The following is a 20,792-nucleotide window of genomic DNA, read 5'->3' on the forward strand; positions in this document are numbered from 1 at the left end:
GAGTCAGTAGTTTGGAAAGAAAAGAAGGCCAGAGAAAAGGCCAGTGTCTGGTATGATTTTACTTTTAAAGCATTTTATTGATTTAAATGTAGTAGCTGAAGCATGGAGTAGTTGAGCAGAGATTGCACCAAACTCATAGGGACAAAGGGACAAAATATTGGGATTTAGTGCCCACAAGTGTAAATATGACAGACTTTCTATTGGGATCTCTGTTTATACACATTGTTTCTCACAAGGTAAGTGAAGAAAAAAATTGACTCTCATGAACTCTGAAGCCGACTTAATAATAATAAATTATTAGATCAAGATTATATTTCTCTAATCTAAGCCAATTTTAGGAGAAAAAAGTATCCAGAGAAGTGTTCAGACTTTCTGAAATACTGGGGCTGGAGTGATAGTACAGCAGGTAGGGCGTTGCCTTGCACGCGGCTGACCTGGGTTCGATTCCCAGCATCCCATACGGTCTCCTGAGCACCACCAGGAGTAATTCCTGAGTGCAAAAGCCAGGAATAACCCCTCTGCATCGCCGGTTGTGACCCAAAAACAAAACACGATCACAATCACGATCACGACCATCCTGTTGTTCGTCGATTGCCTCGAGCAGGCCCTAGTAATGTCTCCTTCATCCTAGCCCTGAGATTTTTTAAAAAGTGCCATATTCAAGGCTCTTTCAGGGTTAGGAGACTGAGACCCAACATTGTTACTGTATTTGGCATATTGGGTATGCCATGGGTAGTTTGCCAGACTCTGCCGTGTGAGCAGGTTACATTTGGTAGCCTGCCAGTTTGTCCAAAGTAAATAGGTAAATAGGCAAAGGCCCTCCCGTTGATCGTCGATTTGCTCGAGCGGGCCCAGTAACGTCTCCTTTGGAGACTTTGTTGTTACTGTGTCTGGCATATCGAATACTCTCGGTAGCTTGCCGGGCTCTCCGAGAGGGGCGGAGGAATCGAACTCGGGTCGGCCATGTTGGCTGCTTGTAAGGCGAACGCCCTACCCTCTGTGCTATCGCTCCAGCCCTGCTATCGCTCCAGCCCTAAGTAAGAATGAGATAAAAACAAAACAAAACAAACAAACAAACAAAAAACAAACAGACTTTCTGAAATACTGGGTACAAAGCTTTTTGAAAATTACTGGCAAATGACAACAAAAATCCTATTGAGGATCTAAACCTGAACAATGAAAATCCTACTGAGGATCTGAAACTGAATTTGAAATGTACATCTGAATCTCTTGCTGATCCCTTAGGCAGAGCAGAAATTTCCTTAGGGTTTTTAAGTGTAATCTCTGGCCAGTCATTCCTGACCAGGACTAATAACACCACAAACTATTGAATTCAAGTAACAGAAGCGTTTTTTTTCCCCTGGGAGGGATGTGAGTTTGGGTTTTGGGGGTCACGCCCAATGATGCTCAGGGCTTATTTCTGGCTCTGTGCTCAAGGGTGACTCTTGGTAGGGCTAAGGGAACCAAATGGAAGGCTGGTGATTGAAGCCAAGTTGACCACATACAAGGCAAGTACACGCCCTACCTCCAGTCCTCAAGTAACAGAAAATTAGAGTGTCACTTAGGGCGGTTTAAATTTTAGCTTATGGCAGTGTCATACATGTCCCAAAATGTCCCGGAGAGCATCGTTCCTTGCCTCTTCCAGCTCCTGGTGGTCTCAGACACTCATTCCTTGTCTAATGAGACCATAACTACACTATCTATCTTTGCTTTCCCATGGCTATCTTCCTCTGAGTCTGTGTCTATTTCCAAAGTTCTCTTTTTTTATAAGGGCAACTGGTGTACTGATCTGCTATGAAACTGTTTCCAAATATGATCACATCTTTTTTTCTTTTTGGGTCACACCCAACGATGCTCAGGAGTTACTCCTGGCTCATGCACTCAGGAATTACTCCTGGCGGTGCTCGGGGGACCATATGGGATACTGGGAATCGAACCCCGGGTCGGCCATGTTGGCTGCACGCCCTACCTGCTGTGCTATCGCTCTAGCCCCTATGGTCACGTTTTAAAGTACTATTAAGTTAGGGCTTTAGGACAGTGGGACTTCAATATTGTTTTTGGTGACACATTTCAATCCAGAACTGACTACCTAGATATTCAGATGCAGTGGTGGCTCTGATGAGTTCAGGCTTAAAATGAAACAATATTTTTTAAAAAATGAAACAAACTGAGCACAGCTAGGAGCTGTACACCTCAGAGAAGACAGATTCTGCAGAATATTTCTAGGAAATGCACTATACAAGTGAGCAGACTGACAAACAAAAAGCTTGAAATAGTAATAGTCCATATGGGGAATAAGAATACATATACATAATACATATGGGGACACATATGGGGAGTTCAGAGTTGCTATCACATATATATATATTATAATATCTAGTTTCAAAGTAAAAATGACAAGACCTACAAAGAAACAGGAGAGAACAGTCTGTTAAAGCAATGAATTTTGTTGGCCTCCAGAGTTGAGGCCTCTTAGGCCTCTCTAAGAGGCTTAGAAATCAGATTTATAGACCAAAGTTTTAAAGCATCTATTATAAATATAGTCAAAGACCTAAAGGAAACAGTATTTAAGTAACTAAATAAAAGTGTGATAATAAAGGCTGATCAAATTCAAAATATAAATTAAAGGCTAACAATTATTGATTCAATGGAACCAAATAAAAAGTCTGGAGTGGAAAAGTCATATCCTTAAATATCATTAGAAATACCATCAGCAGAATGGGTGGAAGAATTAAATAGTAAAGTTGAAACTAAATAAATTAACCATTATGAAGACATGTAATGCGATTCAGAGACGACCGCTGGACTAGAGCTATTATCGACTGGATTCCATGGGATGTCAAAAGAACTCCTGGCCGCCCACCTATGAGAAGGTCAAATTTCTTCGTCAAAACACTGAGTGATCGGTTTGAGGCTCTTCATGTTCCTGGAGCGAGCAGATGCCATTGGGCTACACTAGCTCACGAAAGGGATGGATGGAGACGTTACTGGCACCTGCTCGAGCAGCTAGATGAGCAACGGAATGACAAAGGATACAAGTGAAGCGATGTATATTTTGTGTATTTTGTCGCTATTTTACTTTATAGTAAAAAAGTCAAAGTCAAATGTTTATATTAGTAAGGTTCATTTTAGAAGTCCAGTATAGTCTTTAGTAAGGTTAAAATAATTTCAATGTTTTACACTATCATATACAACTGTCTCTTTGAGATGTCTATACAGTAAATATTACTATCACACTGCAGTTTAGATTAGGTGGAAGTCAATTTCTATTTTATCATGTCCCCAAATCCATAACTTGTCTTCAAAGATTGATTTTGATTTTCTAGTTTGTTCTGGGTGCATATCGTTGATAAGAGTTTGTAGCTGCAACCTCTGAATAAACAGTAAATGTATTTTCCTTAGGTTAAGTATCCAATGGCATTCTAGTTGCATCTTGAACAAAGTATACTTAGATTATGGATCCTTAAATAGTTTTTGCTATTGTGCTTAATTTCCATACTTGTTCTTAATAAACAACCCAGACTAGCTTGTCTTTAGTTTCCATTTCTCAGTTGAACACACAGTTCATTTCTAAATATTAGAAACAGTACTGATGCAGAATCAGTCAAGAGGTTTTGTCTTAAGAGGCAGTTCAATTAAGAGTTGAATTAAATGACCAAAGATATTTTAAATAACTTCATTATTCATTTTTCATCTGGAAACAGAGGAAAAATTGTCTAGTTTTTTTAATTGTTAGAATTAAAAAGAAAAGTATGTATGTCTAAATGCTAACCATGATAGAAAAATAATCTGTTCCATGTACTTCTGTAAATATCATTGATAAACATAAAGCATTTCACAAACTATTTTTAGTATTCAATATACTATTTAATAAACAGTAATCACATAAAGGCAGCTCTGAAATAATATTGTGTATTTATAGGAAAAAACCCTCAATCTGGAACTGCTTGATCCACAACAAAATCCTTGTCTAGGAAAATGTTTTTAATGATAATTTTAGGTCTTAGAAATAAAGTAGAGATCAAGGAAAGGCACCTTTCTGAGGTTTGCTTTTCTCTATTGTGTTAAAGAGAAAAGCAACTCTCATTTTTAATATGCACAGTTTTCTCTGTAAGTCTCGTCTCTGTGGCATCAGCCAAGGTCAACAATTCTCCTTCTGTGGTCCACAGCAAGTAAGAGTGAGCCACCTGAAAGCCAGCTAGTTGTTGAATATTAATCCCCTTTATGCCACTGTTTGAACTGGAGGTAAATATTTGAAGTGGTTTTGTAACATTAAATAATTTCTTGCTACGGTGAACCAGTGAGCAAGTGGTAGGTTTGGCAGTTTGCACAGCACCTGCATTGAAAACAGTTTACATGTGCAGGGGGAAAATCCTAGAACAAAGACTGAAGGACAAATACTGTTAAAGGTTGACTGGGCCTCACCACGGCTAGGGGAGAGGAAAGGATTAGAGAGGGGACTGGTAATCTACTCATAACCAGAAAATAAAACCTCTATGTCTTTATGCTTTAATTTCTGAACTAATATACTGCCAGGGGTCAGCAGTAGGGCTAGAAGGTTGGGGTGGTGGAAGAGAAACAATGACTTTAATCAGCTCAGTCAACCTGTCTTTAATGCTCTGGTTTAACATACAGCCTTGTTAGGATAGGAAAATAAAGACCAGGCATTGGGGAAGTGAGGGCAGAAGACGCTAGATAACCATCATTCATTCAATGAAGAAAGTGATTCTTAACTCAGTAGCTGGTTTCAAAAAACTGAAAATTTAATTTTTGGTCGCCCCTCTCAGAGAGCCCGGCAAGCTACCGAGAGTATCTCGCCCGCACGGCAGAGCCTGGCAAGCTCCCCGTGACGTATTCAATATGCCAAACACAGTAACAACAAAGTCTCCAATGGAGACGTTACTGGGCCTGCTCGAGCAAATTGATGATCAACGGGAGGGCCTTTATTAATAGAAAAAACTTTCTGGACTTTGCTATATTTAAAAAATTACAGTTAAACAGGAATTTGGAGGCTCCATGGTGATAACCATGCTGTATGGAGGGATTTTTTAGAAAAAGCAGTGACCTGGAGAGAGGGCGCCTTTCCTTGTGTTTGAGGAACAGGAAGAGGCCAAGGTGGACTGAGTGGAGGATGTGGAGTGTGTGTGTGTGTGTGTGTGTGTGTGTGTGTGTGTGTGCACATCCTCATCCTCATCCTCATGTACATGTGTGCACATGGATTAGGGGGAATCTAGGGGATGTGGTGTCAGAGAGGTGAATAGGGTCATATCTGAGGTGAGGAGGGTCAATCCTGTTGGGTCTTGTAGGTCATTGTTATGACCTGAGCTTCCTTTTCATGAGAGGTTGGGGACACACTGAATGGTTCTGAGTAAAGGTATGACTTGATCAAACTATAGCCTAAAGATTAATTTGAGGGTTCAAACAGATAATACAGGCTTAAGGAAATTGCCTTAAATGTGGTTGACTCCAGCTTGATTTCTATACTTTATGGTTCCCCAAATCCTGAGTACAGAACTGTAATGCTGGAGCCATGCAGCATGTAGCCAGAGCTAGCCCCCAAGACAAAGATCAAGTTGACTGTTTTGGCTGAGAAGCTTAATGATTGTTAGTGCATTAGGGGGCCCAGGTCCACTTTGGCAGAAGCACTGGGACAGTGGAGGGAAGGGAGAGATAATTCTTCTTTCTTAAGTTTTCTTTAGAAATTACTTCTGGACCACTGAATATAGGCTGCCATTTTCATAGTGTCTTTCATTCTGAGATGCCCTAAGTTCAGCGAGAGTGTTTTACATGCTGACACCAACACTTTCTGAAGCAACCAGATTCTGGCCACTTTATCCCTCTCTCTCGAGCTCTCAGAGAATATGATTGTTGATTGGAAGTGTAGGAAGTTCCACATATCTCTGATTGCCTACGAGACTCATAGTTAGTGCCTGCCAATGTCTATTGAAAACGGCAGCTAAAAAAGAAGAGCCAGTAGTCAGTGTGGAAAGGAAAGGTGACATCAGGTGGGCAGCAAGGATGAGAGGGAAAAGTTCCTAATCATTAGAGCACAAAGAGGAATGAATTAAATTTTTGTCCTCTCTTTTATGGTGGGGTTCATTTCATTTCGGTATAACAGTAACATAATATGGTTTCAAAAGACAAGCTGGAATACAAATCAGGTCTTTGAAGAGTTTATCAGAAAAGATAAAAAGTAGAAAAATAAATTCTAAACTCCAAACTGGGTTGTATATTCATGAAGTGTGTGTGTGTGTGTGTGTGTGTGTGTGTGTGTGAGAGAGAGAGAGAGAGAGAGAGAGAGAGAGAGGAGACAGAGACAGAGAGAGAGGAGACAGAGACAGAGATAGAGACAGAGAGAAGAGGCAGAGAGGGAGAGAGAGAGGGAGGGAGGGAGAGGGAGGGAGGGGGAGAGAGAGAGAGACAGAAACAGAGACAGAGACAGAGCAACAGAGACAGAAAAAGAACTTGTATTTGACATCCCAGTTCGGAAAGGCAATTTCCTTCTTTTCCTTCCCAGTCAGATATTTTTTGTCTGACTTCAGGCATATCTCCTTTCTCACCCCAATTAAAATTCAAAGAGGGCTGCAGAGTTGTCTCATAGGTTCCTCAAGAGGGTTGATTAGAGTCTTACTCATTTCCCAAGAGACCTATTGCTGAAAATAATTTGGTTTCAAAGGAGCCCAATTTCCCTTGATAAGGGGACAGCGCCACACAGTGTTGTAATAGGGAACTACCAAACAGCGTGACTCCTTTATCCATTACCCTGAGTTGGCCGGCGTGCCAATCACGTATTTATTGACCGTGGTTCCATAGAAAGCTCCCGCAGGAATCCGTTCTGAACTGGATGGGCTGTTCAAATTAAAGAGAGTGGAGCATGTAACGAAGTTGGAACCCATACAAGAAGGAATGCTCTGGTACACTATAAGGCCCATAGGAAATTTCTCATCCCAATCTGCCCCAGCCCCTCCCCCATCATCTCAAGCCCTTTGAGTTTCTGTGACTTTGTGCCACTTCCCCTTCCCAGAATATTTCCCTCCCAGTCTGCTATGCTGATACCTACATCTCTTGCTAAAGTGTCACCTTTCGTATGAAGTTCGTTGCCCTTCCCTAGTAGAATCAACTGTTTCTTTGTTATTTTTTCAAATATATATAAAGGCCCTCCCGTTGATCATCGATTTGCTCGAGCGGGCCCAGTAACGTCTCCATTGGAGACTTTGTTGTTACTGTGTCTGGCATATCGAATACTCTCGGTAGCTTGCCGGGCTCTCCGAGAGGGGCGGAGGAATCAAACTCGGGTCGGCCATGTTGGCTGCGTGCAAGGCAGACGCCCTACCCGCTGTGCTATCGCTCCAGCCCTCAAATATATATATATGTATATATATATATATACACACATATATATGCATTGTATGTGTGTGGGAGCATACTTGGCAATGATCTAGAGTTTCTCCTGTTCTTCACTCAGGAATTATTCCTGGAGGTGCTCAGGGCACCATATAGGATGTGGAGGATTGAACCCTGGTTGGCTAGTTACGTGCAAGGAAAACCCCCTACCTGCCATACTAAGACTTCGGTCCTCAGAATCAACTATTTCTTTCTTCTTCTATCAAGCAAACATTACTTTTATCAGTTAAATATGCAGTTAATTTTTATATATTTGTCTCCATGCCAAGGCTAGGTTCAGTAGGGACAGACCCTGCATTATTATTGTTTGCACCCAAGGTTTGGAGGAGACCTGGCAATATTATTAGATGCATGAATGAATGATACAATAAATGAACGAATGGAAAAGTACCTGCATGTAGTCTGAAAAAATAAGATTAAAATCCTTAAGGCAGAAAAACTGATGCCATTAGAATAAGAAATACGGATACTCTGAGGGAGAAAAGGGTTGAAGTCTAATGGGGAGGGATAGTGAGTTTCAGGAAAGTGACTCATTTTACTGCCAGGGAAAGCTATTTGTATAATACTCAAATTAATATAATAACGATCATTATCCTTCTTTTTTCAGAAGCACAAGAGAGCCTCGGGATGGCTTGTGATTAAAGGGCTGTGCATCAGAAGATAACAAAAAAACCATTAGAGAGAGCTCTTACTTTGCATTTCACTAAAACATGAAATTCCTACTTGGAAATGTCTCATTTAATGGACCCATCAGCCTCCCAAGCTCAAAATTCTTAAGATAACGTCAATCCTGCCCCTTCTTTAATTTCCAGCACCCAACTAACTGTCAAGGCCAAGTGCTATTAGCCCAGAAACATCTCTGGAATCTTGCAGCTCCTGTCTCAACACTCATCACCCTGGAGAGATCCTCATCTTTTCTCGAGCTGGTTTTGACAGACTCCTTAACCATCCTGGCCCGAATGCCCCCATTTCCAATCCATCACCCATTCCCACATCATCCTGACCAAGCAAAAGTGGTCTTCAAATATAAATGTTATTTTGGCACTCCCCAAGTGAATGCCCTAACTTGTCTAAAACGATGAAGCCCACATTCCTTGGCGTAGCAAAAAGGGCTCTCACCACCTGACCATTGCCACATCTTAGCCTCAGTCCTCAACACTCTCAAACCTGTTTGACATCAGCATCCTCCTTGGTCTTTCCAATTGGGGCCACTTCCTTTTAAATCACTCAAACTTCTTCATGACTTGGTGTGTGCTGTTTCACCTGCTAATGTGAACCCTTTCTAAAGGTCAAATATGAGACTCCTTCTAGACCCAGCTCTGAGCAGAGACTGTCTTGATTTTATACAACAGGGATGACTGGTTCACTGCTATGCCCTGCTGCGCATTATTTATTTTATTATTCATGTGTTTTCTCCCCAAACTTCTCTACTAGAAATTAAGTTCTATTGCAATTATTTTGGTCTAGTCCAAGGGAGGTAGAAAACGTGGGCATCTTGGTAAATTTCCTTTCTAGTAGTACAGGGATGAAATACTGCAAATGTTTAAAGTATGCCTGTAAATGAATGAATAAATAACTGGAAATTAATAGATAAACATTAAGAAAATTTGAGGGGTTAGGTTCTACTAATCTCTGTAGTTCATGTTAGCAACTGGTCACTTTTTCTACACAATTCTCACCTGTCTCTATACTTCCATTAGTGACAATACATATTCTTATTTTTTAAAAGACAATACTTATTAGGATTCAGTTCCAATACTGCTCCATATCTCTGTTCATGTTTAATCAAGCAGTAATCCTTTGATTTTTTTTCCAGTGCTCACGGGACAGTTATCACTTGCTTTTTTGGGTGATGGGGAGGTGGGGGTAGGGAGGGGGTTGGGGTCACACATCACTGTGCTCAGAGTTTACTTCTGGCTCCTTCTTGGGGATGCTTGGGAAACCATATGTGGTGCTAAGGATCAAACCCAGATTGGCCATGTACAAGGTAAATGTCCTATCCACTATGCTATCTCTGTGGCCCTCACTTGCTAATGTTTATGAGAAAGAATTCTTTACCATGAAGTCAAAGAACTGAGACATGCTAGGCACAGTTCTAGAGACAGGGCAAACAAAGCTGAACAAAATTGAAAAGTATATTTTGTTCTTTAAATGCATATATTTCAGTGGGTGAAGACAAACCATAAATATATAAATACACAGAGTGTCTGAGCTTTAAGGATAATTAAGCTGTGTAAGTAATAGTAATAGCTTATATATCCTTCAGGATTTGTAGTCTAAGGAATTCAGCTATGCAAAAGAGGAATGAATTAAGCACAATTCATTTAAAATTTCATTAGAAAGGCTAAATAAATGTTTTTTGGCCAATATTATTAAATAATGTATTCCAGAACCACATTAAGAAATGGTCTGATAAATTTTGAGATTTCAAAGCAATACCGTTAAGGCAATTATATAGACCTAGTTTGCTCTTATTGCATTCAACCTCAGAACTAGGGTATGATAATCTAAAGTAGGGAGTTTCACTTCTAAACTATTATATGTGTATAATATTATTGAAAGACTCAAGTGTATTCTTAAGAAAGGAAAAATGTTCATTGTAACTTAATTAAATTTTATGACTACTCTTTTCAGTTTTCATATTCAAGTTTTCCCTTCATATCAATAGGAGTCTATGTTTTTAACAATCTGCATTGGAAATTGAGCTTCGGACCACCAATTTTGGACCACCAACAATGCTAAGATCCCTCCCCCCTCAAAAAAAAAAAGACACACGGAAAGCACAGGACAAGAGAATCTATGACTAAAACCACAACAAACAAAAATCTTCCCCAAACCCACCATATGCCCAATCCCCTCTTTCCTTTACAGCTTCCATTTCCTGGATCCTTTTCTATAGTTCTTTTTCAGCTATCTCACTCCTCAGAAGTGATAGGTATGCAAGTTGCAGATGGAATTTATAGAACAACTTGCTCCCCCAACTGGTACTCTTGAGAGTCATAGAGCATGATGTGACTCACACAGGGATGCTTCATTCCCAGTGCTCAGTAGTCCTCTTTCACATGGAACCAAGTAAAGGGACACATGAAATAGGTTGGTTCCCATCCACATTCCAATAACTCTCAGGTAGCTCGATTTTGCTCATTCTGAAAGCAAGCTCCAGATTATATTTCAACTATGATTCAGTTGATAACATTTTTTACACACACTCAGTGGATCAATAAGAGGAGCCCAGAGCCACCACTCTCAGTCTTAACCTGACACTACATTCAAATCTCTTGAGGAGCTTGCAAAACCACCAACGCTCCACTCTGATCTGATTCATGTGGAAGATCTTAGATGCAAGTTAACACCAGTTTTTTAAATCTTTCCAGAAATTTGCAACCAAGATTGAGAAACACTTGCAAATAGGACTTGCATGTTCCACATCCTGTGTAGTTAGTTAATCACTACCCTGTTGACACTGTCTCTACCACAGTCTGATATGCATTCAGGATTCCCGATTGCCAAAGGATCTTGGATGAGTCTCTGTCCCATTAGAGAAGGTGGAAGCTGGGTGGCACGAGGGTGACATCTAGTGGTAAAAAGAAATTTATTTTTCAAGACATCTTTTTATTCCAGGCCACGATTTGAGTGTTAGAGGTCCACCAGCAATTTTTAGCATCTTTTATGGCATCGACTAACGATCTGTATTGGAAACTGAGCTTCAGGCCACCAATTTGGGACCACGAACAATGGTCCAAAGTTTCACTCAGTGTCAACCAGCTGGGCTGAGTTCAGCTGAGCTGGAGAAGAAATACTGATAAGTTCAAGTCAACTTGTCAAGTTCAACTTTGTCATGTTTTTTTAAACCATAGCTTTTAAAATAGCCAGCCAGAATCTGGAAAAAGTTTAGAGTGCCATGGGCACAATAGTGTTAATGTTCATGTTTTTTGACGTAAAAAATTACTGTACCTTCATCACCACCAAAGTGCCCCAGACCTTCCACCACTGTCCCTAGGTCATCTCTAGCTTGTCTCTTCCACCCTTTCATCTCCTCCTTTTATACTGCTTTGTAATCTCAGTTTTGTAATCAGAAAAGAACAAGGTAACAGGGCTGGAGCAATAGCACAGCGGGTAGGGTGTTTGCCTTGCACGCAGCCAACATGGCCAACCCGAGTTCAATTCCTCCGCTCCTCTCGGAGAGCCCGGCAAGCTACCGAGAGTATCTCGCCCACACGGCAAAGCCTGGCAAGCTCCCTGTGATGTATTCGATATGCCAAACACAGTAACAAGAAGTCTCACGATGGAGACGTTACTGGGCCCACTCGAGCAAATCGATGAACAATGGAAGGACTGTGTGACCGTGACGGATTTCTCCATATGTGACAGATGAATGAGATCATCCTGTTTTTATCCTTCTCCTTCTCACTTATTTCTCTTAACACAATGACCTCCAGGTACATCCAGGCTGCAGAAACTGCAAGGTTTCATTTTTCCCTCACAGTGGGTAGTATTCTTTTGTATGTATATACCACATCTTGCCTATCCATTCATCTGTCATTGGATATCTGGCTTGCTTCCATATCCTGGCCACTGGACTGAGCACTGCAGGGAACACAGGTGTGCATATGTCTAAGTTAAGGTTTTGTACTTTTGTGTCTGGAGGAAAGATGCCAAGAAATGCAATCACTGGGTCATATGAACACTATATTCTTATTTTTTGTGAAGCCTCCATAGTGTTTTTCATAGAAACTGAATCATATGGCATTTCTCCCAACAGTGACTGAGGGTTCCCTTTCACCACATTTGCACCAATACTCCCTGTTTCCACTCCTTCTGATATCTGCCATTCTCACTGATGTGAAAATATATTGTCATTTTGATTAGAATTTTCTGGAAAATAAAAGATGAACACTTTTCATAGGCCTACTGGCCATTTATGTGTCTTCCTTGGGAAGTGTCAATTCCTTTCCTCTCCCCCTATTTTGATGGGCTGTTGACTTTTTTTGGTTATTGAGACTTGTGTTTCATATATTAGCTTTTAATCTGATATGGCATATAATTGGTCCATTCTCGGAAAAACTGTAAGATAAAGATAGCTGTGGGACTCAGCCTCTGTGTATTCTTGCATTGTCTCAGCTGGGTTTTCAGAGGCTGATAGTTTTCCAGAAAGATCACTGCATGAATTGCTCTTGCTGCTGGAGACCCCAGAGAGGGGTCTGTGATCATTCAAGTCTCCCCCTTTTCCCGTGTACTGACAGATGCTCTATGACACCATTCCCCCTCTCCCCTTATATCATCCACAGCCATGATCTCGTGACACTTCCATGAAGCCTGACATGCTGCCCATGCTTCATGCCCTGTTACTATGAACTGGTCAGTGAACTGATTTATTTTATTTAATATGTTTACTATTTTTATTCTTGTTGGTGCAATACCAAAGTTTTTTTTAAATTTTTTTTATTTTTATTTTTTTTAGTGAAACACCATGAAGTACAGTTGTAGACTTACAAACTTTAGTGCTCAGGATCAGTTATACAATGATTGAGTGCCCATCCCTCCACCAGTGCCCATTCTCCACCACCAATGATCCCAGTAGTCCTCCAACCCCCACACCCCATCCCCCCTGACCCCATCCTGCCTCTGTGGCAGGGAATTCCCTTTTGCTCACTCTTTCCTTCAGGGTCTTTTTGTTTGCAATAGAGGCAATACTGAAGTTTTATTGTTTTGTTAATTTGGTTTTTATTGGAGGTGGTGTTTGGCTATCCCCAACTGTGCTCAGGGCTTTCTCCTGACCTTGGTATATACATACAAAAGAATACTATCCAACTGTAAGGAAAAAATGAAATCTTGCAGTTTCTGCAGCCTGGATGTACCTGGAGGTCGTTGTGTTAAGAGAAATAAGTGAGAAGGAGAAGGATAAAAACAGGATGATCTCAGGGATCACTCCTAATAGTGCTCAGGGGAACAACCCTATGTGGTTTTGGGGTGAATCAGGACCGGCCACATGCAAGGCAAATGCCTTACTCATTGTACTGTATCTCTGGTACCCTCATTCTTTTTAGTTGACTTATTTTTCACTACACATTTTGATTATCCACTCACTTGTTAGTTAACTGATGTTCTGTTGCAAATAATGTTGTTATCCTAAGTATAAACTTGAATGTGTTTTCAAATATTTAGGATATATACTTAGAAGCAAAATTGCTGAATCATGCTTAAATTTTTGAGGGATCCTAAACGTATCATTTCCTCCTCTTTCCTCTCCAGATCCACATTTATTCTGTTTTATTTCCTTGCTCTTACCCTCTGATGTTATGATGCCCAGAGGTCACACACATGCTTGTTGCATAGTTTTTGTGTGTGTGGTGATGCTCTACGGAGATCTCACATCAGGTTGTGGAACTTGTATGCTGGGCCAAGGGCTCCCCAGGGTTCTCTTCCGTTGGCTGTGCTTCTCACATACACCTGGCTGTGGTGCATCTAGAAACTTCTTATGGCCCTGGGGATCTTGGTTAGCGGAACTGCTGGCACAAATAACAGAGTTGCCAGGGTCTTCTCCATGTGTACCACAGCACTGGGAATGCAATGCACAGTGTCAAGCTTGCACAGAAAATGCTCTTGCCACTTAGTCAACTCCTTCCTTGTCACCTCGGTACACACACACACACACACACTTGACTTCCAGAACTAGCTGCTGTCATTCCTCAACTAGATTACCTGGGGAAGTTCCTTTTATTATTCCCACCTTTCAGGAGTTTTATTGAGGTTCAATGGACATACAACAAGCTGAACAAATTGAATGAGTAAAATGTAGTTAAGTTTTGACAAATGTGGCTCTTCCATAAATTTCCTTGAAAGACTCATGTCTTTTTGTCATTTCTCCTCTCCTGGCCACAATATTCCCTCATTCTCACACACTTTCAGATTTGTTTTTTGTCACTACAGGATAGATTGCCTTTTCATCATTGATTTACCATCATTGGAGCCATCATTGGTTTAGTGTTCCATCATTGGAGCCAAAGAGATAGTATAGCAAGTAAGGTGCCTGCCTTTACCTGTCAGACCTGGGTCTGATTCCCAGCATGCTATATGGTACCCAGAGACTTCCAAGAGTGATCCCTGAGCACAGAGGCAGGAGCAGGCCTTGATCACTGTGTACCTTCTAAACCAAAATAACTAAACTTAAAAAAGTTTTACTGTCATAAATCTTTGCCCCCCATTCTTTGACTCAAATTATTTTGAAATTCATCCATGTTATCCATATACCAACAGTTTGCTAATTTTTATTGATAATATTCCTTTGTATCTATATGCCATGGTTTTTCATTCATTCATGTATTTAGGCTATTGAAAGAAAAACTGGTACAAGCATTTAGTTATATAACTTTATCTAGACATAGACTTTCTTTTCTCTTGAGTAAATACTTGGGAGGTGAAAAATGCCTAAATTATATGAGTATGTTGAATAAAAAAGTAAGCTATATAAGAGATGTATGTTGAACAGTTTAAAAAATATTTAAAATTTTAAACACTGGGGCAGGCTTACAAGAGTGTTAATGGTAGGATTTCACCTTTAGAACATTCCAGCACCACATCCTACACCAGAATGTCTCCTCTGTTTCTCTCCATCATTGTCCTAAAGGCCCCGTCTGGAGATCCGCCTACTGAAGATCAGTTCTCAGTTGCCTCTGGGCACCTGCAATGCCTCTGCTACGTTTCTTTATATCCCACAGATGTGAGAGATCATTACATGCCTGTCTCTCTCCTTCTGACTTGATTTTAGAATTATACTCTCCAGATTCATCCATGTAGCTGCAAATTGCATTACTTTTTTCCCTTAGAGTCAAGCAGTGTTCCACTGTGTATGTGTACCATCATTTCAAAGTCATTTTGAATTCTTTATCACAAAACTTCAGCCAGATTAAACCCATGATGATCTGTATTCTTAGAACAACCCTAAAGATCCTCTCCCTAGATTTCTGTTCCACTGTCTGTGTAATAGATGATGTAAACTTTATTTACTGAGTTTTACTGAGTTCTGTAGCTGACTGCCTCCTGGAGTTTAGGTTCATCCTTTGATTCTGGCTCAGAGTTGGAGAAAAATAGACACTGCAATGTAACATTCTGTTTAAGGGTTTAGTTTCTTCATGAGAACTATCACCCTCCAACTTTCTTGGTCTATCAACTTTTATTGAATCCGAGACCCAAGGTTAATCAACTAATTGTATCTTTCAGTCAATGATGGATTTGGTTCTGAGGACACATAAATATCAATCCAGGTCAAGGACTAATTGATTATACAGTTCCCAATGTAACCTATCAAATTTTGTGTTTTATTATTCCCTGTAAAATCTGGAAATTCTTTTATAGTCAAGGCATGTTTTTTTTTTTTAATTTGGCCATGAAGTATGCTCACCTTTTTCTTGGGGTTCTCCTGTAACCAAACACATCTTATAGTCTCCAAGCATATAATCTAATTATTTCTTTCCCCTGTCACCCCATGGGACATTCATTTGGATCAATATCACTATAAGACTTTCTATTTTTGGAGTTATCTAACTCCTTGATTGCTATTCAATATTGGGAATCATGTGGAAATGTAATACTATTTGTTGATTGAATAAGGAAATGGTGATAGAGATTAATCCAAAAACAATTTATTCATGAAAAATTCAGAGATACAAAAACTCTCCTCTTCTACGGAGTTCTGAATTTGTGGCACAAGGACTCCAGCAGAACTGTTTTCATTGGCGTGGTCTTTAAGCATTACCATGATCTGTGGGAGTGGAAAGAAAATAAAATTTCTGTTCATCATAGTGCTATTTACTCTAGCAAAGACCTGGAAACAAGCCAAGTATCCAAAGACAGAGGAGTGGATAAGGAAGATGTAGTTTATGCACACAATGGACTACTACTCAGCTCTAAGAAAAAATGAAAGCTTGCCTTCACTACAACATAGTTGGAACTGGATCATATGCTCAGCAAAATTGGAAGGAGAAAGATAATCTCATTCACGTGGGATCATGATTTTAATCTAAAGAAACACGGCAGAAAAATAAATAATGTCCAGTAAAAGAAAACTCTTGGACTCTGATGATAGAACTGGGTTACCCAGAGGTAGAGGAGAGAGCAGAAAGGGTCATATGTACTGTGGACAGGGATAAGGGCACCTTGCATACTTCTAAGTTACAAACATTTATAAACTAATGTTAACTAAATTTGAAAAAAGAAAATTAAGATGAACTTTGGTTCACTGAGCAGAGAATGTTTCTTTTGTTAGATATGGTTTGTCTTGTGCTTAAAGAAACCTAAGTATACTGGCACATCAGACTATCTATATGTAGTCAATAGCCAATCGTCTCCCAAATAATGCATTTTCCTACAGTACATTGTGCTGTGAGCAACATTTGAGTGAGTTGCAATGGAAAATATTTAGCCAGAATTGCATGGAGACTTGAAGAACAACACAGAGGGGATCTCAATGCATTTGGGACAAGTATGAATCGCTTACCTTTGCTGCAAGGAGCATTGTACTCAGCAACTGCAAACTCATCTGAATAAAAACAAAAATCATTAGGATAGTGAAAGGGGAAGAAACATCTTTGAAATACAGGCTGGTGAAAGAATATTGCGGGAGGAATTGTATCAGACACATCAGCATTACTTAAATGATGTGTTTTTTTGCTGCCTTATCTTCTCTTTTCTAGTTCATAAAGTGCTTCCCAGTACCCTCAGTTCCTGAAGGACTGTTAAGATATCATACTTATTTAAATTGAACCATTGTACAATATCTGAAGGAAAGGGCGTTAAATATCCTACAAGTGCTTTTGATTAGTACTTGATGCATTTATACACACTCTAGGCAGTTTCTATAATGAGTGTGTGAAAGACAGGAAAACAAATGAAGTGAAAAGAGCATCAGAATCATCAACAGCCCTAGCACATTCTCAGATTTAAATTCCTGCAAGCAGGGATTTCATTTTTTGGGTAAAAGTTGCTCAAACTCACCCGTCTCATAGTAATCATAGACTTTCACAATGGCTGGTTTCAGATCTCTGACTGGAATGTCTTGCACAACGGTGAAAGAAAAGCTTATAGTCTGATTAGTTACCTGAAAAGCAAGGGAGAATGAAATGACCTCCCAGAGAGAATTTATCTTTCTTTGAATTAAGCTCAAGAACTCATGTTTCCAGAATTTTTTTCAACTAACATGGTCTTAATTTATGCAGAAAGTTTTCAGAATAAATGAAAATATCTCCACGAAGGCCAGTCTATGACTCTGTTTATGGGGTATGCATGATATATTTTTTATTTGGTTTTTGTTACTGTTGTGAAACTAGATCCTTTTTCAATTGACTTTAATTAATTTTTATAGGGCCCTCACAGTGCTCAGCCCAATAGTTCAGTGCTGAGGTCATGGTGCTGAGTGGAATTTAGGATGCTGGGGATTGAACTCAGGACTCAACACATGTCAGATGTGTGCCCCTTTCAATATCTGAAGATTTGGTGAAGTCTCCCTTCTCTGCCTCAGAGATTTGTGCTTTCTTAAATAGCAATATAAAAGATTGATCATCACATGCTTGTCTAAGCTTTGTAAAGTTTATAAACAATAACTCCCACAGATAAATGGATGAATAAACCATTGGTGGGCTGATCTTTCTCTTGTATGGTCAAAATTCTTGCTGAGATAAATAATATTTACCATTTTTAGATTGTGGGTGTGGTACTGACTTTCTCTGAATTAAGCTACATGCAAGGGAAAACGTCCTACGCCCTATACTGACTAGTCCTAACTTCTACATATTACTCAGTACCGTCAAGATAGCTCGTGATACTATCCATACATTTTGTGAAGAAATATTCCCTTGGGGTGTTGTAGAAATATATCTATTTCAGTGTTTCATTAAGCTGTTTCTTCCCGCAGTCCCAGATGAAATGTAAATAAAGGAGAAAAAGAGCATTCACTGGAATAAAATTGGATTTCTCATTCTTTTTAGCATGAAGATATATCTAAAATGCTTTCATTTATTGCCAGCGTCGTGCTCTTAAGTAACAAACTTTACTCTTGAGTTTGAGTGGCAATCTCTTACCTTATCCAGGTAAATCAGAACATGGTTGTTGCTGACTTCTGTTCGGCTCACATGATTAGATCTTTCAAGCTGAAGATAATCAAGACATGACAAACATTAATTAACAACCCTTATCCTTTGGAGAAGCGGGAGGGGGAAAATAATTTTCTTTAAAAATCAGTTGAAAGATCTCATGTCCTTCTCTCCCAGAAGGGAGCATAATAACTATGCCATCAGAGTCAGCACCAGGCTGTTTCACTTGGAGCGCCCCAGAGGGGGGCGGGTGAGAGCCGTCCCCGCCTCAAAGGACCCAGCCCCAGCAGCTGAAAACCTCCAGAACTCAATCGCCACCATGCTCAATACTCGGGCTGAGCCTCACCCATGAGTGAACCTATTCCTGGACACTTCATAGGATATACCCTACCCATACTCCAAGAATACTGCACTACTTTGATGGGGTTCAAAGTAGTAGGCAACCAATCTTAGCAAGAAATATTTTTTTACAAATCTATATCTACATCTATTTATAAGCACACAAAGCTCAACCTTTAACAATATGTTAGTGATCTTTTATAGAGGGGCTTAATGGCCCCTGAGTGAAATACAACAACTGTCACATTCTTTCCTCTAAGTATACTTTTTTTGTAGGATTTTCAGTGGTTTTTCAAAACAAACAATCACTGTATCACTGTATTATATCATTGTCATACCAGTTGTTCATATATATATATATATATATATATATATATTCATTTCACAGCCACGCAGTCCAGGAATATGTTCACTCATGTGTGTGGCTCGACCTGAGTGTATGGAAAGCAGCCTGGAGCATGGCAGCAGTTGGGTAGTGGAGGTTGGCTACTGGGGTTGGGTCCCTTGGGATGGAACGAGCTTTCACCCGCCCCAACCCGACATCCCCCCTCCCCCCTCCCCCGGCGCCCAGAGTGAAAATAGCCTGGTGGGAGTCCGGTGGCATGGTTATGGGAGCCTCATTTTTAACAATACAGAAATATATTACTTCGATTCTGCTTTGGGGTTCAGGATGGAAACATTTGAAATATGGTGGTGGGAAGGTGTAATGGTGGTAGGATTGGTGTTTGAGTATTAAATGTAATCAAATATTGTGAACTACTTTATAAAGTTAAAAAATTTTAAAAAAAGAAAATAAAAAAATCAAAATTTGGTACAAAATTAAGCCCCAGAGTAGCTTACTTTTTTCAAATGCTTTTTTTCAAATAAAGGCAATGATGTGGTAAAATTGAAAGACAAAGCCAATACTCATGTGATATGAGACCTAACTGATTTCTTTTCAGAAAACGGAGCTAAATTCTTAAACTTTGCAACTGTCACATTTCCATATTCAGCTCACATTTGAGTCCCTCATGACAGAAGTTTTCACTTTCACCTTTTTTTTTTTTGCTTGTTCTTACAGCAAGTTCATTTTTAACTGAACTTCTGTAATATTTGTTGTTTATACAGTCATTTTCATGTTTATCTCAAAGTCTAAAAGCTCCACAAAAGTAAGAAGCAATGGATGTGTTTTTTTTTTTCCTGGTAGGAGCAGTTCCAAAAGAAGGAATACCCGCACATGACACAGAAGGTTACCCTTAAGTTGCCCTTTATGAAGGCTGCTGGGTGACCAGGCCACTAGTCAGTCCATTAGTCCCAATACGTGTATCCAATGTTAATCAGTGGTGGAAGAACTGTCTTAGAACTGTTGGTCTCACTTAATCGGGGGTCTGGAGCATAGCAGGTAGGACATTTTCCTTTGCATGTAGGCAAGCCAGGTTAAATCCCCGCTGTTCAATGGGGTCCTCTGAGCCTACCAGGAGTAATTCCTGAGTGCAGAAGTAAGCCCTGAGCATTGCTGGGTGTGGCCAAAAAACAAACCAAACCAAAACAAAAACATGCGGGCGTCAACCAGTCATCTTAGGTTTAGAAGTAAGAATGGGGAAAGGTAACAAGTAACCCTAAACCTTTAGGAAACGAAGGATGTTTTGTAGGCCACTCACTTCGGGTGTAGCTATGAATTCTTATTTGGGATTTTTCTTGGCCACACCCAGAAGTGCTCAGGGCTCAGTCCTTGTTAGGGATCACTCCTAGTAGTGCTCAGAATACCAAACGTGGTGCCAGGGATCAAAGCAGAGCCAGACCCAGGCAAGGCAAGTGTTTTAATTCCTGTAATATCTGTCAGTTCCAAATTTACTAAATTTAGAACTAAATATGTTCTAAATTTACTGCTACAGAAGTGTGACTGAGTTTTGTGTCCTAGAATCCTGGCAAACCTCTTTACTGATTCTAGTAGATTTTTGTAGCTTCTTAGTGATTTTCTTG

The 20,792-nt window shown here is 40.0% G+C and overlaps 1 protein-coding gene across 1 annotated transcript in view; it reads right to left on the reverse strand.

Moving 5' to 3' along the window:
• Positions 1 to 16,024: 16,024 nt before the first annotated feature.
• The window catches only part of LOC130025969 (alpha-2-macroglobulin-like), a 45,445-nt gene continuing 40,677 nt past the window's right edge, over positions 16,025 to 20,792 (reverse strand). Inside the window, exons 33-36 of the mRNA XM_056116640.1 lie at positions 18,480 to 18,548; positions 17,398 to 17,500; positions 16,901 to 16,942; positions 16,025 to 16,165 (exon numbers count right to left, since the gene is read on the reverse strand). Coding sequence (XP_055972615.1) covers positions 16,149 to 16,165; positions 16,901 to 16,942; positions 17,398 to 17,500; positions 18,480 to 18,548 — 231 coding nt within the window. The 3' untranslated portion in view covers positions 16,025 to 16,148. The remainder of the gene's footprint in view (positions 16,166 to 16,900; positions 16,943 to 17,397; positions 17,501 to 18,479; positions 18,549 to 20,792) is intronic.

Source organism: Sorex fumeus, unplaced genomic scaffold (genome assembly GCF_029834395.1).
Source record: "Sorex fumeus unplaced genomic scaffold, SorFum_2.1 ptg000003l, whole genome shotgun sequence".
In the NCBI taxonomy this organism is placed as follows: Eukaryota; Metazoa; Chordata; class Mammalia; order Eulipotyphla; family Soricidae; genus Sorex; species Sorex fumeus.